The sequence below is a fragment of the Homalodisca vitripennis genome, chromosome 6 (genome assembly GCF_021130785.1).
Source record: "Homalodisca vitripennis isolate AUS2020 chromosome 6, UT_GWSS_2.1, whole genome shotgun sequence".
NCBI classification, from domain to species: domain Eukaryota; kingdom Metazoa; phylum Arthropoda; class Insecta; order Hemiptera; family Cicadellidae; genus Homalodisca; species Homalodisca vitripennis.
Window position 1 is genome coordinate 72,096,368 of NC_060212.1, and position 21,079 is coordinate 72,117,446.

At 32.2% G+C, this 21,079-nt stretch overlaps 1 protein-coding gene across 1 annotated transcript; it reads left to right on the forward strand.

The window, feature by feature from the left end:
* Nucleotides 1-8,288: 8,288 nt before the first annotated feature.
* Nucleotides 8,289-14,949, forward strand: LOC124365217. Its single transcript, XM_046821180.1, has 4 exons — nt 8,289-8,366; nt 9,554-9,677; nt 12,525-12,794; nt 13,939-14,949. Exons 2-4 carry the CDS (start codon nt 9,579-9,581, stop codon nt 13,999-14,001), a joined length of 432 nt encoding a protein of 143 aa, XP_046677136.1. The 5' UTR covers nt 8,289-8,366; nt 9,554-9,578; the 3' UTR covers nt 14,002-14,949.
* Nucleotides 14,950-21,079: the final 6,130 nt, after the last annotated feature.

Consider the following 21,079-nt stretch of genomic DNA (forward strand, 5'->3'; position numbering starts at 1 on the left):
GAATAGAATAGAATTTTATTTTTGAAAATATTACAATAACACATTATATACACATTGGTATACACACTGTAATACATCAATAAAAGTAACCTAAACAACCAAATGTATACACAATGTACAAACTTAATGAGCAAACTTAAATAAAAATGTAACATTCTTGTAAAAAAAATTAAAACAAAAACACTCGTAATTAAAAGAAATATTTTCAAAAATAACTAGGGCCTCTAGAGGCAAGTGCCTGTGGAGAGGTTCCTTTTATTACAAAAGTATTTTTTAGCTCAAAGAAAATTTCAATAAAACTTTGATTTTTTTTATAAGCTCCTAAAAAAAATTGATTAAAAGTGTGCTGCTGCAGTTACAAAGCAAATGAAAATCCACTTAAATAAATTCAAACTAAAATTTACTGTTTACTTTCTTTAATTTAACTAGGAATCTAAGCAGAGAAGAAAATCTAATTTATCAAAACCCAATAACCACTTCTTTAATGTTTTTGAAAATAACTTTATATTCTCACAACTAATAATTGAAGAAATTATACTAAACAAATTTAGGTCCCAAAAAACAATAACTATTTGAAAAAAATGCTAAGTTAGGCTTTGGAACTGGTATTGGTTCTTGCTTATCTTAATTTGTTTTTGTAACTATTTTTTAATTCTGGTAAATTGCCACTTATGACATAAAATATTTTTAAAAACTTTATAAACAAACATATAATTTAAGGGGAAGAATATTTAAATCAACAAAAAGATGAAAAGATTTCTCCATTCTTCGTTTTCGTTTAATCAACCTTATAATTTCTTTTGTTGAGTTAGAAGTGGCTTTAGATTTGTTTCATAGGCTCCACCCCAGCAAAAATATTCCATAGTCAAGCCTACTATTGACCAAAGAGAAGTACAGCATTCTTAACACTTCTTCAGTGCAAATGTATTTTAAAACATAAAAAAATCTTAAAATATTGTTTAGTTTGCGTTTTTAAAATTTCAATATGTGTCTTCCAGTTGATTTCTCTATCTAGCATGACTCCTAAATATTTTAAATTTTCGCACTGGGATACTACAGCACAGTTCTGTTGGTACTGAATGTTACTACACAAACAATTGACACATCGATACAAAATTGAATTACTAAAAATTTGCTGATCTGTTTTTAAACTAAAATTGATGTACTTAGTTTTCTCTGGGCTTAATAAACATGTTATTTTTTTTGAAAACCACCACTGCAGTGCTTTAAGGTCTGAATTCATCTCTTGCTCTATATCATCCCAATTATTTTTTACATACGATAAAGCTGTATCGTCTGCAAAAAGATGTAATATTTCCATTTAAATTTGAAATCACAAAGATCATTTATGTAGATTATAAAAAGTACTGGGCCTAAAACTGACCCTTGAGGTACGCCACATTGTAAATAAACCCGAAGTCACTAAAAGAATTATTAATTTTGACACATTGTTTTCTCTTTGTTAAATAGCTAACAAACCAAGAATAAATATTCCCCCGAATACCACATCCGTATAACTTTTGTAAGAGAATTGTGTGATCTACAGTATCAAACGCTTTTTTAATATCTAAAGATAAACCACTAACTTTCTGCCCTGAATTTATTCCTGTATACACATTATCTATGAAGCTTTTTAATGCTGCTTCAGTATTTAAACCTTTCCCTAAAAACTAAATTGATTGTTTGCTGAAAAAATTAGTTTTTTCTAGAAATTTAATTAGCTTTTTCTTCATTAACTTTTCAAACACTTTAGCAAAAGGTAGAAAGTAAAGAGATTGGTCTGTAGTTATTACAGTCGGTAATTAGGCCACTCTTATGTAAAGGAATCACTACAGCTGTTTTTAAAAATTTCTGGAAAAATACCTTTTTCAAAACTTAAATTTACTAAATACAATAAAACGTTTACTAATTTTGGGTATATTAACTTAATAAAAAAAGAATTGATGTTATCTATTCCTGGTGAAGTACTGTTTTTTTAAATCTTTTATTACTGCACTTAAATCTTCAACAAAGACCATGCCCATAAACATAGAGTTGAAAGAGTATTTTGTTTCAAAACAATTTCTATAGCATAAAGAGTCGAAATTTGCAGGTTTGACTCTCTGTATATTTAATTGATTTACTATAGATATGATTACTACAATGATTCCCGGTGGGTTGTCTCCGGTTTGCCTCCCAAGCCTGTGGCAAGCGTCCACCATAGCGTCCGAGATCTGCACGTCCAGAGCCTTGCCGACTTCCTTGACAATCCCTAGGACATCTTCCGCAGGAGTTACAGGGATGCCTTGGATCTCCAGACAGTTACATCTGGAGTATTGCTCCATGTCCCTCCACTCGCATTTCCAACTCGTTCACCTTCTTTTTTAGCCGATTATTTTCTGTCACCAGAGTTTCTATTAGTTTTATTTAATCTCTCATTATTGTCATTCTGGGCTTTAAGAGCTTTTTGTATTTTCCACCAACTGTGATTCCAGGGAGTCAAACGCGTCATTGTAACCTTTTTTAAGAACGTTTTTGTGCTTCCCTTATTTCTGATACAACCCTCAATTATATCCTCCAGAGAAAGCTTACCATCAGCAACTTCAGATTCGAATCGCATACTTCTGCGTCGTGTAGCCGTACAGTCCCCGTGCACCGCCACACCAGCTCGTCTGCGGTCACACACTCCACATCAGCCTTGCTGTACTTCAGACATGAAGCATGAAAATCACGATTACAATCGTTGCACTGCAATTTTTATTTTTGAGCCAATAGCTTTTTACGCAAATCCCACAGCTAGACATGATTAATTAGCTCTCTAAATAAGCACTTAACTGTATGGAAATACAGTAAAGTCGTAACAGTAACGGGTTGAATCTAGTTTATAGGTTATGTTCAAACACACACTTTTAAATGCACAGTAGCAGGAGCACGCACCAATACTATATTTACTCTTTGAGCGCTCACTCATCGCTGATCATCTTCACACAAATTCTAAATTAATTAATACAAATTTAATTGAAAGAAAACAAACGCTGAAGCAAATCTACCTTGATGTTTAGATAATTGTTATGTATTTAGAGTGGGACACTATAAATGTGTAAAAAATACACAGTTTTGGTATACAAAGAAGTAATAAAGTAATATTTTACTCATTTACTTCGGTACAGTAAATATACTTAGATAATACTTAATAATACCTCAATTACGAATAATTTAGTCATTGTTAAATTTGTAAAATATTTAAAAAATTTCATAAATTCAAAATTTATTAATGATAATTCATTTATCTAATGTTTATGAAAAAATATAATTTTTCTTTCCTGCTACTGTAGAAAACAGAGAAATTTCAAAATATTCCAACGTGTTGCTGAACAAACATTCTGTGAAAAACTACTATATGCGATTTGAGTACAACTAATACTATAAATAAGTTACTGCTTACTATTAATAAACTGTGAAAATATTTTAAAATTGTAATATCTGATGTGTTTACTTCATAATGCTATTGCCTCCAACAATTATATTTAATTTCTTGAGCATTTCACTTAAGTATTTCAATATCTCAACATCGTTAACTTATAAACGTTTTCAGTCAAGCATTTTTACTTGGTATAATTTTGTCTTAAGAAGACCTGACTTAGAGCTAAAAATAAAGGAAATAGTTTGTCGGGTTTAACATTGCGGATATATACAATGTTTAAATCTATAAAATAACCGAAGTATAAGAAAAAGGTTTACAGATTAAATAAACGAGGCAGGGAAAAAAATTGCCTTATTTATCAAAGATTAGATTAAAGGCTACTTAAGTACCCTGTTAAAATGTTGTACCAGGTTAAAATGTACCAGGTTAAGTACCTGTTAAAATGTTTTTAACAGGTACGTTCATTTATACAAGATGTATCTTAGTTTAAACCTAAAATTCTAATTTATTTATTTAAATCATCGTGATAGATAATGCTGAGTTGACCAACGTACTGAATAAGTAACGAGATGAGTAGTGTTGCGACAAATTCTAGTTATATTTTTACTGAATAAGCATTGCATTGGGCATTTTTTGGTATAATTTCTACTTATACTTTGTACTTATTTAGTTAAGTGAAATTTATAGTAATATTTTAAACTCTGAGTTGTTTGTAGCAATGTATGAAACCTGTGTGGTAGTCGAGGTTAGTTTGATATTGGGGGGTATCTGAGTGATAGGTTGATTGTTTTCGAAATTTTACATTATAGAAGAAACAAGAAGATAAGTTTAAAGCTGAAAGCACAACATTTTTAATGTCCTTTAAGAACATATTACCATATTATAAACAAAACAGTTTAAATATGATAGTGTGATACCAGTGAAGAGATTAATTAATTACTTAGGCAGAGATTAATTCATGGCAAAAATTACAAGTCACGAAATAGGACTTGGTAGCCGGGAAATTGAACATGTTTTCCAGATCTGATAGTTTTGGTAGGTAAGGAAAAATTCATTGGAGTATTTATGCCAGCTACAATAAGGTGCTTGTTGTAATAAGAGTCATAAACATTGTTAGTGATGATTGTAAGGAATGCTTTAGATAGCCTAAAGACAAGGTGAGTCAGTTCCCCGTATATCTAACATTGCACTGTTACTGGATCTACTGCTGAAGTAATAAAACTCAAGCCACCCTTTGAAGTATATGTAGCTAACAAGACTCACTCTATCGTAGCCCAAAGAATTTTCAACAAAGGTTTCCATTTCGTGTGAACTTCATAGATGGAAAGATGTTAAAGTATAATAGGAAATTTAATAAAAAAACCGGAAAGTCTTGTATACAAAATTATTTCCAAAAGGAAAACCTTTGTTAAGGTTTATTAACTTTATTGTTATAAAGTTTTTTTATACCTGTACATATTCCTTGGAATATTTCCGACACAGTGGTTGAAAGAATGTTATTCTAACAAATTTAACGAAATTGTTTAGTTTACTATGAAAGCTATCAAGTCAGTTGATTAGAGTGCAGTTGTCCTTGGAAGCTAGTGAGATGTTCAAATTAGTTAGATAATGTGAATAAAATAGAATAGAGATTTCTTTATTGATGCCTTTTGCCTTATCTGTTAATTGATCAACAACAATACCGCATTACGCTATAAAAATGTTTATGTAGTAAGCAGAAGATAGTTTAAAGTCTTTGCTTCGATGTTATCAAGTACAATAGTGCCTGGCTGTCGAGAAAACATGTCAATGAATGTAAGATATCATTTTTCTTCTGCGACAAGTTCGAATATTTATGAAAATGTACACAACCAAAGGATGGATACACATTGTATCTGTACTTCTCCTGTTATGACGAGTAGCCTTCTATATTTTACAAAACAAATATGAAAGACCCAAAAGTAGAATAACTAAACACAAGCTATTATGATTTTTATCACGCCAAGGTCATTTCGGATGGGAGTGCGAATACTAGAGGTAGATAATGCGATGATTGTGAACAAATCTAAACGTTATTTTTACAAGATTTTTGTTACTTTCTCCTGATTTCCTTCCTGACTGTCAGATTAGCTGATTAAAAGCCTATTCCTTATGATGGACATTAAATATAATGAAACATATTAGACCTATATTAGATATAATCCAAGAACATTCTTACCATGTATGTGCCAAAAAGTATTGGAATCGTTCTTGTTATAGATAATATACATAATCGAATGAAAATACCAATGGAGTTACATAGTAATATATACAAAATGCTATATACTGTATAGCAAACAATGTATGATATAGACATATTCTAGATTAGAATGAAGATAAAGGTTTACCTTTCGATCCCATGATTATTTTGTCTACTTTTAAAATAAATCATTAGCCCTTCTTTACTCATAACTGAGTACCTTTGGTGGTAAATGTTAACCGTAGAGGTTAGAGGTCATCCAAATTTCTGTACTGTCATCATTAAGCTATTATGGTACTTTCCATTGAGAGAGATCTCGATCAATCTCAAAAGGAGAAAACACTTATTAATTTACATACATTGTTTCAGTTTGTTTGTTCGAATTACGAGACAGAATATGGTCTCGGTGTCTTACCGGCTGCTTAATGATGATAAATGCTTTGAATTCAATGCTATTCTAATAAGACCTTTATTTTCCTTGCTAGGTTCTATAAAAATCTCTTTTGAGGTCTTGTGTTTAAGGATCTAAGCTCTTTTGGAATACACATCTGTAACGTGTTAATTTGTGACATGTAGAAATTATCTATTGTATGTATCATCTTTGGTATGGTTTGTTTACTTTAACCTAACATTTCTAGTTATGTGATTTATATACCTGAGGAAGACATTGGATTATAGATCCCAAAACGTTGTTTACCGATTTTTTCCTCATCTTAATATCTTAATATTCGATCTTAATTCAAATCCTAATATATTCAGATGGTCGGGTGTCTAGGAACAGTGGAACAATGACAGTTCGGTCAAACAAAATAGAGTACTGAATTTTTTGTATTGTTCTCCTTTCCTTTGTTCAAATTTTTCAGTTATTGTTCCTTAATGCTTAGTACAGCTGGTTAACCTTTAGTCGTATGAATACACCCCGCTGAAAAACAGTTAGAATTGCAAAATTTACACGATTAAAGTAGAAACATACATTTTGTAACTGAAAATTTAAGATCAACATTCATAAATATTCAAAAATTATTACGCCTACCTCAGTAAGGTAAATAGGATAAACTGGCCTAAATAAACTGGTAAAGCGAACACAAAAGGTAATTGTATATTGATATGTGACCTCTCACTCAAAGGAAGGTAAGTAACACCATTAAAATATCGTTTTGCAATGTTTTCCTTACTTTCAGTTTTTTTATCAATATTATTTCTGTAAAATGTGTTCGTTTATTTTGTTTTTACAACCGAATAAAAATATTTTTTCATCAACAAGTGTGAAGTTCTACAACATTATTCATTCATGCACTAGCTGCAGCTATTTATGTTCAAGAGAATACACTTTCCCAGTATATATTTATTGTAGCTATGTTTACGATAACAAAATGGTGAAGTTTGGTGAATAAAAAACGGTTTTGTACTCTTTTTTAACTTATTTAAATATGATAGTATCTTATTTACACAATATGTGTTAATTTCAAGTAGTTTTAATATTGATTGGCAATAGTGAAGAAATAAAGCATTATGGGTAAAGGGTGGTCAATCAACTAAATATTTACCCATTTTTAGAAAGGAAATATAGTATTATTTTTATCTAGATAATTAGAAAATGTAGAGTTAATTAATAATTTATAATTTTAAACTCATGCTTTTTTATTAAATGTATGTTTTAGAGTTAGTAAAGTTGACATAACACATGGTGGTTGTGATTCCTGACTTAGTCGTGTCACAACGCTTTGGTATGATTTATTTATTTTAAACTGGTTTTGTAATTATGTATTAGGTTAGTTATTTACCTGAAGAAGAGATCAGATTGCAGATCATCGGAACGTAGTGTTAGTGATTTTTTGTTTCACTTAACGATGGCAAATGTCCAGATAAGTCCTGTTTCTTTCACAATCCTTCTATCGTCAAAAATAAACTTCAAACAAAAAACTCATGCTAGTAGACCATGTGTAAGCTCATATAGTGGTTTGTAAATTACACAGAATATAGTTTTTGTTGTGTTTTTATTTCATGTTATTGGCATTTGAATAATATTATCATACCTTACCCGTCTCCCTCAGTTAAAAACTTAAATATAAAACAAGTTACCATACTATTTAGAGTAGTGAAGTAAAAATACTCATCGGCCTTATATTCATTTACACTACCTAAAACGAAAACAGTGGATTTAATTACATGTGGGTTTCATTAATGGACGACGAATTAATAAACATCTCAAGGCAATGGAACATTTTAAAACCATGACTTCTAATTGTGTTTATTTATCTTTTCCAACTATAACTAAGGAGTTAGTTGCTTTCTTCTTTACAAAAATGGTTGCCTTTCTTAGACAAATGGTCCGCAAACTACTAAATTTGTACTCACAAGGTATTGAATTTGTCTTAGTAGGTGATATTACCCAGTAGGTATAATAAAGTAAATGATTTTCCATTTTTTATTGCAGCTGCGTGTTAAAGTAGCCTACTTGTCGCTCCTTGACAGTGCTCGTAGGTGCCGAGTCACCAAACTCGGGGTGGGGAACTCAGGTTATGATTGCGTGTACAGGATCTGATAAGGCCTTTGTTGTAAATCGCCTCCGACCAGGGTTTTATGGACGGACAAAAGTAGGCCGGAGAAGAGCTGGAATCGGCGCGACTCGGTGAGGCCTGGTGCAGTTTGGCAGTGATGGATAGTATTACAAGGCGGGCAGACAGACCGACAATCGATGAACTGGCAGGCTCAGTAGACCCCAGATACTCCGCGCCGAGACAGGTAGGTCTAGTCCCTTCTTTGCTATGGAAATCGCTACTCTTAGTTATAATCTTTCAGAAAACAATAAATTGTTATTTAAATATAAATGACAGGTATCTGCTTTATATAAATATGTGTGATAATGCTTCTATACAGTTTAAAAACTAACAGCGAAAACAAAATGTTTGTTACGGTTTCAGTCAATCAAAATATTAGGCAAATAAAATTGTTTGCAAATTTGATACCAATATTATAATAAACAAAATATAAATTAAAGATCTTCATGTTATTGTTGACACACGCATTTAGTCTAAATGTAAGAAACTGTAGCAGTAGTAATTTTGTATTCACAGACCTTCAAGTTATTAAAATTTCATAAACATATACGATGTTAGGTATGTGATAGGAGCATAGAGTTTTATGATATACATAAAAGTATGATTGCAATGATTATGATTGCAGTGTTAATCTAATTAAACTGTCCAATAATACGCGCCAAAAACAAGTCTGAATTAAGTGCAGAAGTAAACATTCATTCTTAGCTATGATTGTAAAACAGAGCTTTCGATTTTTGGAAAATATTACGTATTTTATAATAAGGAAAAGGAAATTTGTTAATCTCAATTATCACCCAAAATTCTAAAAACAGTGAACTATAATTTTATATGCTTCAAATCCCTTTAAATAATTAATAGAACTTTTATATAATTTACAAATTAGGTCGACTATGATCTGGGTAATTACTCATTCAAAGTAATTTGATCACACTAATTTAGTAGCCCATTATTACTTCCTTCAATTTAATGCTTATGTTCCTCAAAACGAACTTTATTTTCTAGAATACACTACTAGTTATGTTTTCAGTGAAATCATCATAAATACTCAAAATTGATTACTTTCCCAAATTTAAGAAAAACACGGTCATTAAATTTATAAAAAAAAAGATTTGTTACTGGCCAATCAATTAAAAATTAGCCTCGTACGCAGAAAATGCGTTAAAAATATCAACATTAAGCAACAATTATTAGCTATTTTAAACAAGATTCCATAAGTACTCTTTTGAATTTAGAATTATATTCAGATCCTGGACCATAATTAATAATACTTATGATTATCTGAGTGCTTAAAATAAAACTATAAAAATGAGCATAAAAGAGATAAAGTAGAGGATTGACGTTAGCGATGTACATCAGAAGGAGCTATTGCAGGGTAACAAGAGTCACAGTCGGGTCCATGGGGGAGGGTAAACCGACCGAGGACGACGACTCGGATGATCCTGCCCTCAGGATCGCTCTAAGGACAACCAAGCTGCTGGAGGCCCGCAGAAAGAAGGTAAGCAAGATAACCACTGATGATAGATCACAAATATATTCTGGGAAAGATTAGTTCAATGCGAATATTGAGTAGCTCCTTTTAATCGCCCGCTTAGCAGTGTCTGAAATCCGGGAAGTTAACTTCGCTTACTTATTTTTATCTATTGAGATTGACGAAGACTCTGGATTTCAAGAGTGAGGTCTGTGACAATGTCATATTTCAGGTTCTGCGCTAAGCAGAAGGTGAAATGGAATACCGAGCAATTACAGTGAAGATTATCAGTATAATGAGGGGGGAGGGGGGATACATAAGACACGGGGGAAGACGTGACAGCAATAATGTATATAATCTAGACATAGCTACAACTGTAACCATTCCTCTTAACTTTAAACACCTTGAACTAAACATCGTTATCAGAGCAGTCTTAGAAAAATATAATATATCTAAATTTTTTAACAGTTACAATTAACAACTTAAACAATTCAAAATAAAAAAAATAATTTTGCCGAAATATATGAGTATATAAAAATAGATTGTTTTTATAATAATACTGTCCATACTATCATTTCATAAATGGTTATCTATATTTTTGTATAACAAAATAATAACTTAAAAAGTCAGCCTCACTTAAATTATCAGACTTAATTTAAAACGAGTACCCCCCAATCCTGAATTATTCCTAATCCCAAGAGTGAAAGGCGTTGGGAAATACCCAGGGAGCCCCAACAACCTTAATCTGAATGTGTGAACGTTTGAGATTTGTCATCTTTGGACATTTCTGATAGATTTCGAAATCACTCCTTCTCACTCTCTCTTGATGGGTTCAGTTAATGCAATCAGTTCAGCCACATATACGTATTTATTTGACAAGCAGGTCATTTGAAATGCGAAAGAGTATTGCGTATGTTATAATTTTCTCTAATTCAAAGTCGCGAAGAATATGTTATAGTATTTTAGGTAATACCTATGCATTTTATTTAAATCCAATAAAGGTGCAGCAAAAGCATCTACTCGTAAGTAGACTAATATCATATAGAAACCGGTTTGAACATCTCGACCCTTATTTATGGAACATAGAATTTTAGTTTTTGATGTGTTAAAGCTTTTTTACTCTAAATTCAAAGTGGAATAAAAAACGGTTGAATTCAAATCAATTATTAAAATACTGAATTAATTTTCCACTAAATCCCAAATAAATCATGAGTACTTTAAACTATATAAACAATCATTATTGTAATGTAGACGAAGCATAATTCGTAAGTATACGTGTTGATATGATTAATGGCATATTTATGTCGAGTTCAGATAAATATATTTTTTAAACTTGTTTCCCGTCTGGTTAAAAATGTAGACATCATATTGTTTTACACCACAAACTTGGACTAAAGTAGCTTCTTTAAAATCCTCATTTTCTGTACTTATTTCGATATTGGATAGTTTAACATACAAACAATGTTATGCATACACAAGTACAAGCCATAATTCGTGTAACATATTGTTGAAATTTCATATATGAGGGTTTTTGAGTGTGCACTTTAAGATCTATTAACATGAATGCTTGGTCATTATTATGAAACGAAAGAGCCTTCTTAAAACCGTGTTGTCCGTCCGTATTGTGTCATAACTCTTGCCAAAAAGGTAATAGAGACTTGAAATTTAATACATAGATTCCTTTTATTCCAAGGAAGAGACCTATTTATTTTGGGTTCGAAAGAGCAAACAGTCCATCTGCCTGTCCGCAATTTTGATCATTTGTACGATAACTCTTTATAGAAAAGTCCTAGAGACTCGAAATTGGTACGTAGAGTATTATCGGTCCCAGGGATTGGTTCCTCTTGATTTTGGGGTTAAAAGGTAAAAGGTTAATGTCCTTTCCTCTGTCTGTACATCTGTGCGATAGCTTTTTAAATAAAGGTCCTAGAAACCTGAAATTGGTACATATATTAGTATTGGTCCCTTAGAATGGTTCCTCTTGATTATTCTATTTTGGGGTCAAAAAGTTAAAAGGGCAGTCATTTCCTCGGTCTGTATCTATATTGATGATGCGACTACTAACATTCCACACTTAAGTTTCATCTGTACGCCGACGATTTACAAGTTTACCACCACTAATAAGAGATTTTTATGTACAACTAATGAACTCTTATATTGATTCAATAGCTAACTGGACTTGCAGACATAGACTAAACTAAATGAAACCAAATCTAACTGTATTTAATAGTCTATTAAAGGCTTATTAATAAAACCGACATCAATACTGTTCCAAGACTGATACCTAACAATAAAGATAAAGTTTACAACGAAAAAATAAACAAAACCTGGGAATAACTATAAAAAACCTAGGATGTGCAGAGATGTCGCTAAAGTGTAACAGGGGTTTTGCCTGTACACAAGCGCTTTGCTCAATACTAGCCGTTGTATATAAGAGTGATGTATGTATATGTAGGAGTGTAGTTTTCCCTTACTTAAAGTACTGTGACGTAGCGATCAATGACACTTAAATTTATAATAAAGTTCAGCATGCATAGATTTATTGTATTCAGTTCATTTTCAACTTAAGACGTGATGTTCAAGTATTTCGTTATACTGAGCAATTATCCCTATTAGGATCCAAAGAACTTAATATACTTGAAATACATTAAATTAAAAATGTAATAGTACTAGGGTCAAAATAACCTTTGTTGGATGAATATTTTCCAGAGTAGACCTGGTCAGCTTTTTATAACCTATTACCTTTTGTAATTTTTACAGTTCGTTTCCCAAGAACACAATGTATTCGATATTGTATAAACTCACGTTATTTAGAACCACTAAATTAAAAATTATTTTGTATTTATACGTGTTACAACGATTTAATGAACATAGGACGCAGCCAAGAAAATGGCAAAGTTAATGAAGAACTTCAACTACGACTTGCTGCGTGGGATGGCTCAGGAAGAGGAGGAGGTGGAAGTGCAGCCCCAGGGAGGGGGTAGCATCTGCGAGGAGCTGGACTTGGATGATACGGAGGCCGAGAGACTCAGGAAGCTGCAGGAAGTGGCAGAAGAGATGGCGTCAGGATCGTTGCTGACACAGGAGACCGGCGGTTGTCCTAAGTACGAAGCACCTCTTATCACTCTCATGCGATCTGTTGAGGTAACAATTGTTTTAAATTCTAGAGTTTTCAATTTGCTTGCATTATCCATCGTTGTGTAATTGACGTTAAATTTATAACAGGCTTGTATTGGGCACTAGGGTTATCTAGTTATAGCTCATCTACAGAATGTCCTAAAAATATTCAATCAAACATCACCATTTTAGTAAGTCAAAAGAAGTAAAATGCTTAAAAGTGAAAGCCGTATCTTGCGTAGGTTGTTTGTAGTAGTGAGAAAAATATATAGTCAAATTACATAAAGATATAAAACTATTACATTTAAAAGCTAAATTTTCTAGCACACTATAGCAATTTTTTGGGTATATTAAGTGCTATTTTAACTAATTTTTATATATTTATATTTATGTTTTGTGCATTATAACCAAATTACACTTATTTTATACACTTGTGGCTGGCTTGTGTTGACAAAGAGTGCCTAAGTTGACAGACTTGGAAATCTCTCCGTGATATTCATTTTGATGGATAATGTCAGAAACACGTATTAGCCTATACAACGTAAATTATCGATAACGTCCATAATGGTTTATTACTTTTGTAGATTTTGAATACATTCTTATTATTTAATATAATATGATTGTCTGAATTATTGTCAATATCCATTTATAATTATTCTCCCAACTTTCACCTTCTGAAAGTAGTTACTAAAGAAATCTTCTTACCAATAAATTACATTTGATGTTAGGAAGCATCGATACTCTTCTTCAGTTTACCGAAAGTTCCCGATAGTGCTGTAGTATTGATGGCTAGTACTGACTCATCTATATGCCATAAGTGAAATCTATAGATCCTAAACATTATTATTGAAGCCTATTAATGAATTGATTTTGATTTGTGAAAGTATCGGCACATTTTCCGACTTTTGGGAGATATCGAAACGATCGATCGTGCAATGAATCCAAGTATTAATCGTGACCATCAAATCATCTCTATAGCACTATCAGTTCAAAGTTGTTCAGAATTGTTATTATTTTTGATAATTAAACCATAGAAACTAATAGACAGTGTATAAGAAAAAAGTTACTTAAGTGTGGTAAAAAATGTCAGTATTAATGCATGGAATCAATGTAATCTCTTACAGGTACATCGTGGTAATCACGTAATTATATTATGAAGTGTCTGTTGCAGACGGTAAACGAACTGTACAACTTGGCTGATCAGCTTATACCCTTATCAACAAAGAGGCGCTAGACCTACACTGCAGCTGTGCTTTAAAGCTTCTACAGAATATTCTCTGGCTCTTTCACCACTTCACAATATTCTATAATATACAATGAAACTAGAGAACACAACATGTTGTTATCAGGAGTAACAAATCAGTGTATCTTTCTAAGAATCATGCTGACCTTGTACTATAGGCTGATAAATAGAACAATATTGATATCAATAACAGTATTGATAAACACAATATCTTTTTGAGAGAAGAAAAGTAAATTTACATCTTATATATTATGTGCAATATTTGCGATTGGATTCATTTGCTTGTAAATGTTTTGTTAATAAGGTGTTTAAAATTTGCGCCACTTAACTTGACCACAAAGGTTTAAAACTAAAACATTTAATATACTTTACAGGCTCAAAATATTATTTCAGGCATTACATACTTTGTAATGTATCTCATTATATTTTATCAAGGTCATGAACATCCTAAGAAATTATTTTTCTAATAGGTAAAAACTGTGAGGTACGTCATTCAACATGCAATAAAAAAGTATCTGTGATATTAGCGTAACAATCCTTAACCAGCCACGGCCAAGAAAATTATAAATATTTATGATATTAAGGCATATAAAAAGGCTGTATACTAAGATTTTTAACGAGATAATCTTGTGAATACTATTAAAATATAGAATATCTAGCTAATATCCTAAAATTTCCAATGATCTGGTTTAATAGGTCTTGTATACTATAACGCATACTGCTAATTAAACATACTAGTGAAGTAATTGAGTATAATATTCTCAATTATCCTTCAATGAGTATTTAAATAGTATTAATAAACTAAACCAGTAATAAATAACACGAAAACAGTGTCCTTAAATTACTTAAATTAACGATGTACTTTTAATAAATAAATTTAATAAATTAACTACAAAGTTAAACTTGTATACTTCAGGTAAAAATAAATTATAAATGCTTTTTATGTTTTGATTCTTTCCCCCTATCTCATCTTGAAAATAATATACTTTTAATCAATGTTACGTGAATGAATGTGTAAATTGAACGTATTAGTACTTCATAAGACAATGGAAATAAAGAAATACGACAATTACTAAGAATTTTCAAGTTAAAAATGGGATCTAGTCAGTTTGAAATAAATCCTGCAATAATGTATTTTGCGCTGCAAACATGATCAAGAGAAAACTGGAATCTGGGGGAGGATAATGTGAAAGATATGAGCTCGAGAGTCCCGGCGGAGGCGCTGTCCTGCTGATGTCAAAATAACGGACAAACTTGTTTTACAATTTAACTCTGTCGGTAACAGGGTTTTCCTATTTATAGCTGCTATTCGGTTGGAATGCAATAGACTCCGATTATAATCCAGTTTACTCCCATTACTCATACAACCTACTCAACATTTCGTAGAAGGAAAAATAGCTTAATTGACATTGATTTTTCGAAAATAGTTTATTGTGTATGATGGTGTTCTCGTATCTTTTATTGTTATATTATTAGTGTTGAATATATGTTCTTATTGTAATTATTCTTATGAAATTGTATATAAAATGTGATGAAGAATTAGTGTGATTGACTTATATAGTCATTATTCTGCACAATGATGCATGATTATTACTAAAAGTTTTTTTGACTTTCGTACAATTTTTATATTAGTACCTGCTTGGCCGAAAAATTTCTTAGTGCTTCGGTCCGATGACAGATCGCAGCATCTTTCTATACCCGATTCGGCCACCAAATCAAGTACTACTCAGGTCACTTAGAATCTTTTCACATGATTAGAAAACAATGTATTTTTATTTCAGTAGAATATAATTCACGTCTGTTCACAGCAGTATATAGGACGTTCATTTTAACTATGCTACCATTGGTGTCTCAAAAACGGCTAAATGGAAAGAAACGTTTAAAAAGCAAATTCATTAAATTTATTAGTAACAAAAGTACGAATGTAAGATTTCAAAATTTAGCCACCATTTTCTATTTTGGCAAAACTCTTAATCGAACACCCCATATTTTCTTGCAATTTCGAATATAAAATAACATTTTGATTTTACTTCTTTCTCAGTTAGGTTCCACAGCTTTCTCAACTTGAATGAGACGTTTTGCTTTTTTTAAGAACCATTGTGTGAGTAACTTAAAACATAAAAGAATAGCGAATGTTAGTTAATCTTTAAACATACTTTTTGGCCCACCCAACACATGATTCAAATAGATTTCCGTTACAGTTCATATGCCTGGTATGTTGAAACTATTGTCACTAAATCTGCTGATTCCTTAAAATCCAAAAGAATTGTAATTAAACTAGTTAATTATAAGGTAATCTAAGCTCCCGGCTCCTCACAGAAGTGAGGACTGTAGATCTCTTAGCGATCATTTAGCTTTTGGAAGCTCTCGGCTCCGACAGCTTTCAAAATCTCTCAACTCCTTGTCTTTGGAAGCTTCAAACTCTGAAAGCTCTCAGCCACTAGAAATTCCCAGGATCATGCAGATGGTTTTGCCTAGCAACATTCAAAATATCGGAGCTCTCGGTCTGCTGTAGCTTCCACCCTCTAGGAGTTCCCTACGTCAAAGAGATCCTAGTTGTTGGTGGCTCTCGGAATTAGAAATATTTACGCCTCTTATGGGCCTCAATATATGGGAGTATTTTCCAGTTTCTGGAGGCTCCCAGTAGTTTCTGGGTAGTTCTCGACCATCCCAGTTTCAGCTCCAAGATCAAGACAGCTCTCAAAACCTGGCAAGTCTCAGTCTAATGGCAGTTACGAGAGTTTGATAACCTCCCGTTCTGGCAGATTGCAGCCTGTGGTATAATCCATCCATTCGCATGATCCGGCTTTTGATTACTTTCAATGTTTCCTTTTTTTGGACTATAAATAATTAATTATTAATTGTCATTTTAAAGTAATATGTTAAAAGCTTTCATATCGATTATAGTGTTTTATTCCTGGTCTTAGTTACTGTATAACGTTTAGTAAAATTATGATTTTGCAGGTTGAATCTGTCAACAAGTCTGTGTGTTAAAGAATATCCAGTTCCTCCATACTTACTGAGGGAAAATGTATTGCATTTAAATGTATGGAAATAAATATTTCCTAATGTACGCTTTGGTATGTGTGCTTTATTATATTTTGAAGTGGGATAGTATTGAAATATCAAATCTAAACCAATAATTAAACGGCTACGTAGTTAAGGTCGAAAACTCAGTACAGTAGAAATGTTTCTTTACATTCACTGGAGGATGTTTCGAATACCTTTTGGATACAGAATGTTCTAATTCGATGAGTAAGAATATATCTATATTATAAATAATTGAAGTCAAAGTTGTGCTCACTAGGACTTCAAACATATTTAAATTCTTGTACAATTCACATTATAAATAATTTTATAAGTAGTATATGTTGAGATTAAAACAGCCATGTAAGAAAAAATATATTTTAACATACAAGCATCAATTCCAGCCTTAGTGCTCATCTAGCCTAACTATGTATAAAAACTAAACTAAACACAACATTCTGCGTCATATTAAAAGCCTTGAAGAAACAATAATAACGATAATTGAAACAATACATGCACTCCCCTCATAAAAGAAGCAGTCGTTTAGAGTGTAAGTTGTGCGTCACAAGTGCACCCGTCGTGATGTCTCTGGTCTGGGTGAATATTCAAATTTGGTATCAATACTTTGTATTGAGACATTATATTTAGAGCAAATGAACAGACAAATAATACAGATCATCATTGGTGCCTTATGTGTGGGAATCATTTCATATTGTCTAAGGGTATCAGGGAAATCTTTACTTTGTCCGTCTTTATATCAGGTTATTACTGATCGTCTCTCTTTGAAACGTATACTTTACTCAAAATATTGATCCGAAGGAGAACATGTTTTTTTTTTTTTTTAATTAAACTAACTTATCGCCGTAAGGTTAGGCGCGTCCGGTTCCTTCAACGTTACCGCCTGTACATTATTAAACTCCTTACTAGATCCTGTCAAACAAATTGAGAGCCTGGAACGGTTTGTGGTGGAGCTGAGACATCGGGGACACTCTTTGAATCGTGACTGTGTGAATGAAAGAGTAAATGGAATACCGTAAGTGTAAGTTTTAATTAATAAGCCTTAAATTGCATTATTAAGATACATGTTTTAAGAGGTTAAATGTAAGAAAGGACCATATGGTCCTAATTTCGCCTCAGTAAAGAAGTGTTTTTTTCTTTCTTTCTAACTTATTACCAAAAATGTGAAAATTATATCAAAGTCAGCCCATCTGTTCCTTTGCACGATAATACAACTTTCCTAGAGGCTTAAAATTTGATTCAAGAGACAACATTTTGGTTTCAACAAGAGAAAGGAAAGCGAAGTTACTATCATCAACGTTCTGATGGCATGTTATTCATGGCCATGTTTGTTACCATACAGAGATATAGCCGGGTTACATGTACGTCTTCCGTCGAGATCTTCAATATTCCGGTGAATAGTTTTAGTTTATCACTTTGACTGGCACTAATAGCATTTTCCAGTCAAGAACTGGTGTTCTGTAAAAGTTTTCCAATTGAGAACTAATAATATTTATATCCTTTATACACATGTTTTATAATTTCTGCATTTGTACTAAATAATAAAATTCAATACAACAACTCCTTGGATTTCTGAAGTGTGTGAACAGGAAAAGCAGCTCTAAACTTGTAACAATTTATTATTTTCCATCCTCAAATTGTTTTTCGATGATCGTAAATATTTAAACACGGATTTCACGTCTATTTCAAATTAACTCATAATTCAATGCTAATTTTACTGTAGCTATGTAAAGTCAAAAAGAGTTAAGACTTGGTGTACTGGCGACCATCTTGTTTGTAGCCTCGTAAGAACTATGTTAAACCTTATGCACTTTTACGATCTTATTTTATTCGTGGAATTAAGTGATATCCTTTGTTTCAGATATATGAATAGTATACATGTAAATGCTTTTCAATTTGTTCTATATTTTTATAAGTTATTCAGAATAAAGTTTTAGTGATTACGTTACTTCATTGTTTAGATTTATAAACAAATTAAAAAAAAAAACAAGAAAACAAAAGGATAGAGACACTTAGGATCGCTCACTACATCCTATTAATAAGGGATTAACGCTAAAAGTTTTTCCTCTGTTGAGATAATCATAAAATGAATTAGAAAAAATAAATTAAAACTTTTAGTAAATATAGGTCAAGTTAAAGAGTTTTAAAGATCTTAATGAATGAAGAGCGTTATAACAGGACTATTTGTTACCGAGAAGACAACAACTTTGAGAGTCTAAGAAATGAATAACTAAGGAGCAAATAACGCCAGCGTAATGAGGCCGTTAACACTCGAGTGCGGTCGTATTCGCAGTGACGTATTGTTGTACACGCGGTCAATGTTCCAGCTCCACAATAGTCACCATTACGGTCTACATCACTGCTGTTGGTTAATGTATCGTTGTCACTCAGTAGTAATGGAGTAATGGTTCAAGTTGAAAATGTTCATTGAACTTTGATGTACAAAGTCGGAAGGAACTGGGATGTACATTGTAATGTAAGTACTTTATTGCCACGTTTGATCATTATAAAGCACCAGGTTCATTCGAGAAGATGTGTTGTACATCATTAGTTCATTACAATGACTGCACTTGTCGCTACGTGACAAATACATTTTCATAAAATTACTAGTGATTATATCCAAAATTCTCCTAATTTCAATACTGTAACACTGGCATAGGTTAAAATTCATAATTGGAAGAAGTAAAAGGTTGAATACAAAAGTATATGATTCTTTTATTGCAAAGAAAAGGAACTGCAAAATAACTTGTGTCACGTGTTTTCTTAACTTCTAGCACCTGAGGTCCAAAATATATTTTTCTTTTCACTCTTTGGATGTCGTTAAATTTTCAGACGTCAGATCATGTAAGACAATCTGGTACGTGATCTGTCTGAGGTTGGGTTTGTACTGATCGGAAATGACCCTGGCTATCAGGGCGGGCTTTGGTGGAACCCGCACTTCTGGTAAAAAAAGAAAAACATTCCTCAAGTAACTAAATACAAGCTCAGATCACGTGATCACTAGTTACCTCTTTATACTTGTAATACGTATGTACTTACCTACTTGTTTAGCCTAATAAACACAGTAGATAGAGACAGAGGGGCCTACTTGTCGCCAACATCGCTTCCTTTTGGCAGTCAGAGAACAAGAACCGACCGATATAATTACATTTCATTCTTACTGTAAGATAAATAAAAGTTGGTTCTATCTAAAAATCAAGTATATATTTAGTCTTCGGTAAGAAAAAAATTTCCAAAAATAGTGAACTTCGGATAATATTAAATTAACAAACTATAAATTTCCATATCATCAAAAAATCACTGCTTTCTTAAAAAAATTAATCTACTACACGTGGTAATTCCATGCTATAGAAAGAAATGCTCGATTGCATGCTATTCCTGGGATGGAAATGTACCAACAAGTCCTGGATTGAAAAAATAACTACAAAAAACATTATGTATTAGAATTTTAATACATCATGCTGAGAACCGATGGATTGAAGAAAAGCTTATGGAGGAGTTTTGTAAGACCAACCTGGAAATTTCTACCTGCTTATCAGCCTGCTTTAAGGCTACAGTATCTTTTGTGTAGTCATTGGTATTTTACTTCTTATAAGTGTTTTTAATACTATTACTACTCCATTGATAACCAGCTCAGAAACAATACTATAAACAAAATCGAGTGAATTCTGAACCAGCTTAAATTCCTGAAGTTGTTTATACTGATCCTAGTACACTACAACATGTAACGCATGATACGCTTCGCTGACTTTTCATACAAAATGTCATCTGTTGTTCATTTTATCTTGAGATGGCCTGCAGAAAACAGGCACACAGACAGTCGTACATAAAATATATGTTTATAGCCACTTACTGGCAAAAATACTGAGTTATACGATCCATGACGCTCGGCTGAATCCCACAGCTGGAAATGCACCATCATGGAACTCATTCTTTTGTAGCCTATATATAGATGAAGTTTCATGCAAAAGTTTAAAACTAAGGATTCTTTTTTCGAGATTCGTACGGATAATTAGGCTACATG

Excerpts from the sequence above, each read along its gene's own strand:
- LOC124365217 (XM_046821180.1), top strand. The coding sequence starts at position 9,579 with ATGGGGGAGGGTAAACCGACCGAGGACGACGACTCGGATGATCCTGCC. Across the intron at positions 9,678-12,524 it reads TGGAGGCCCGCAGAAAGAAG|GACGCAGCCAAGAAAATGGC; the intron begins GTAAGCAAGATA and ends TAATGAACATAG. Across the intron at positions 12,795-13,938 it reads CTCTCATGCGATCTGTTGAG|ACGGTAAACGAACTGTACAA; the intron begins GTAACAATTGTT and ends TGTCTGTTGCAG.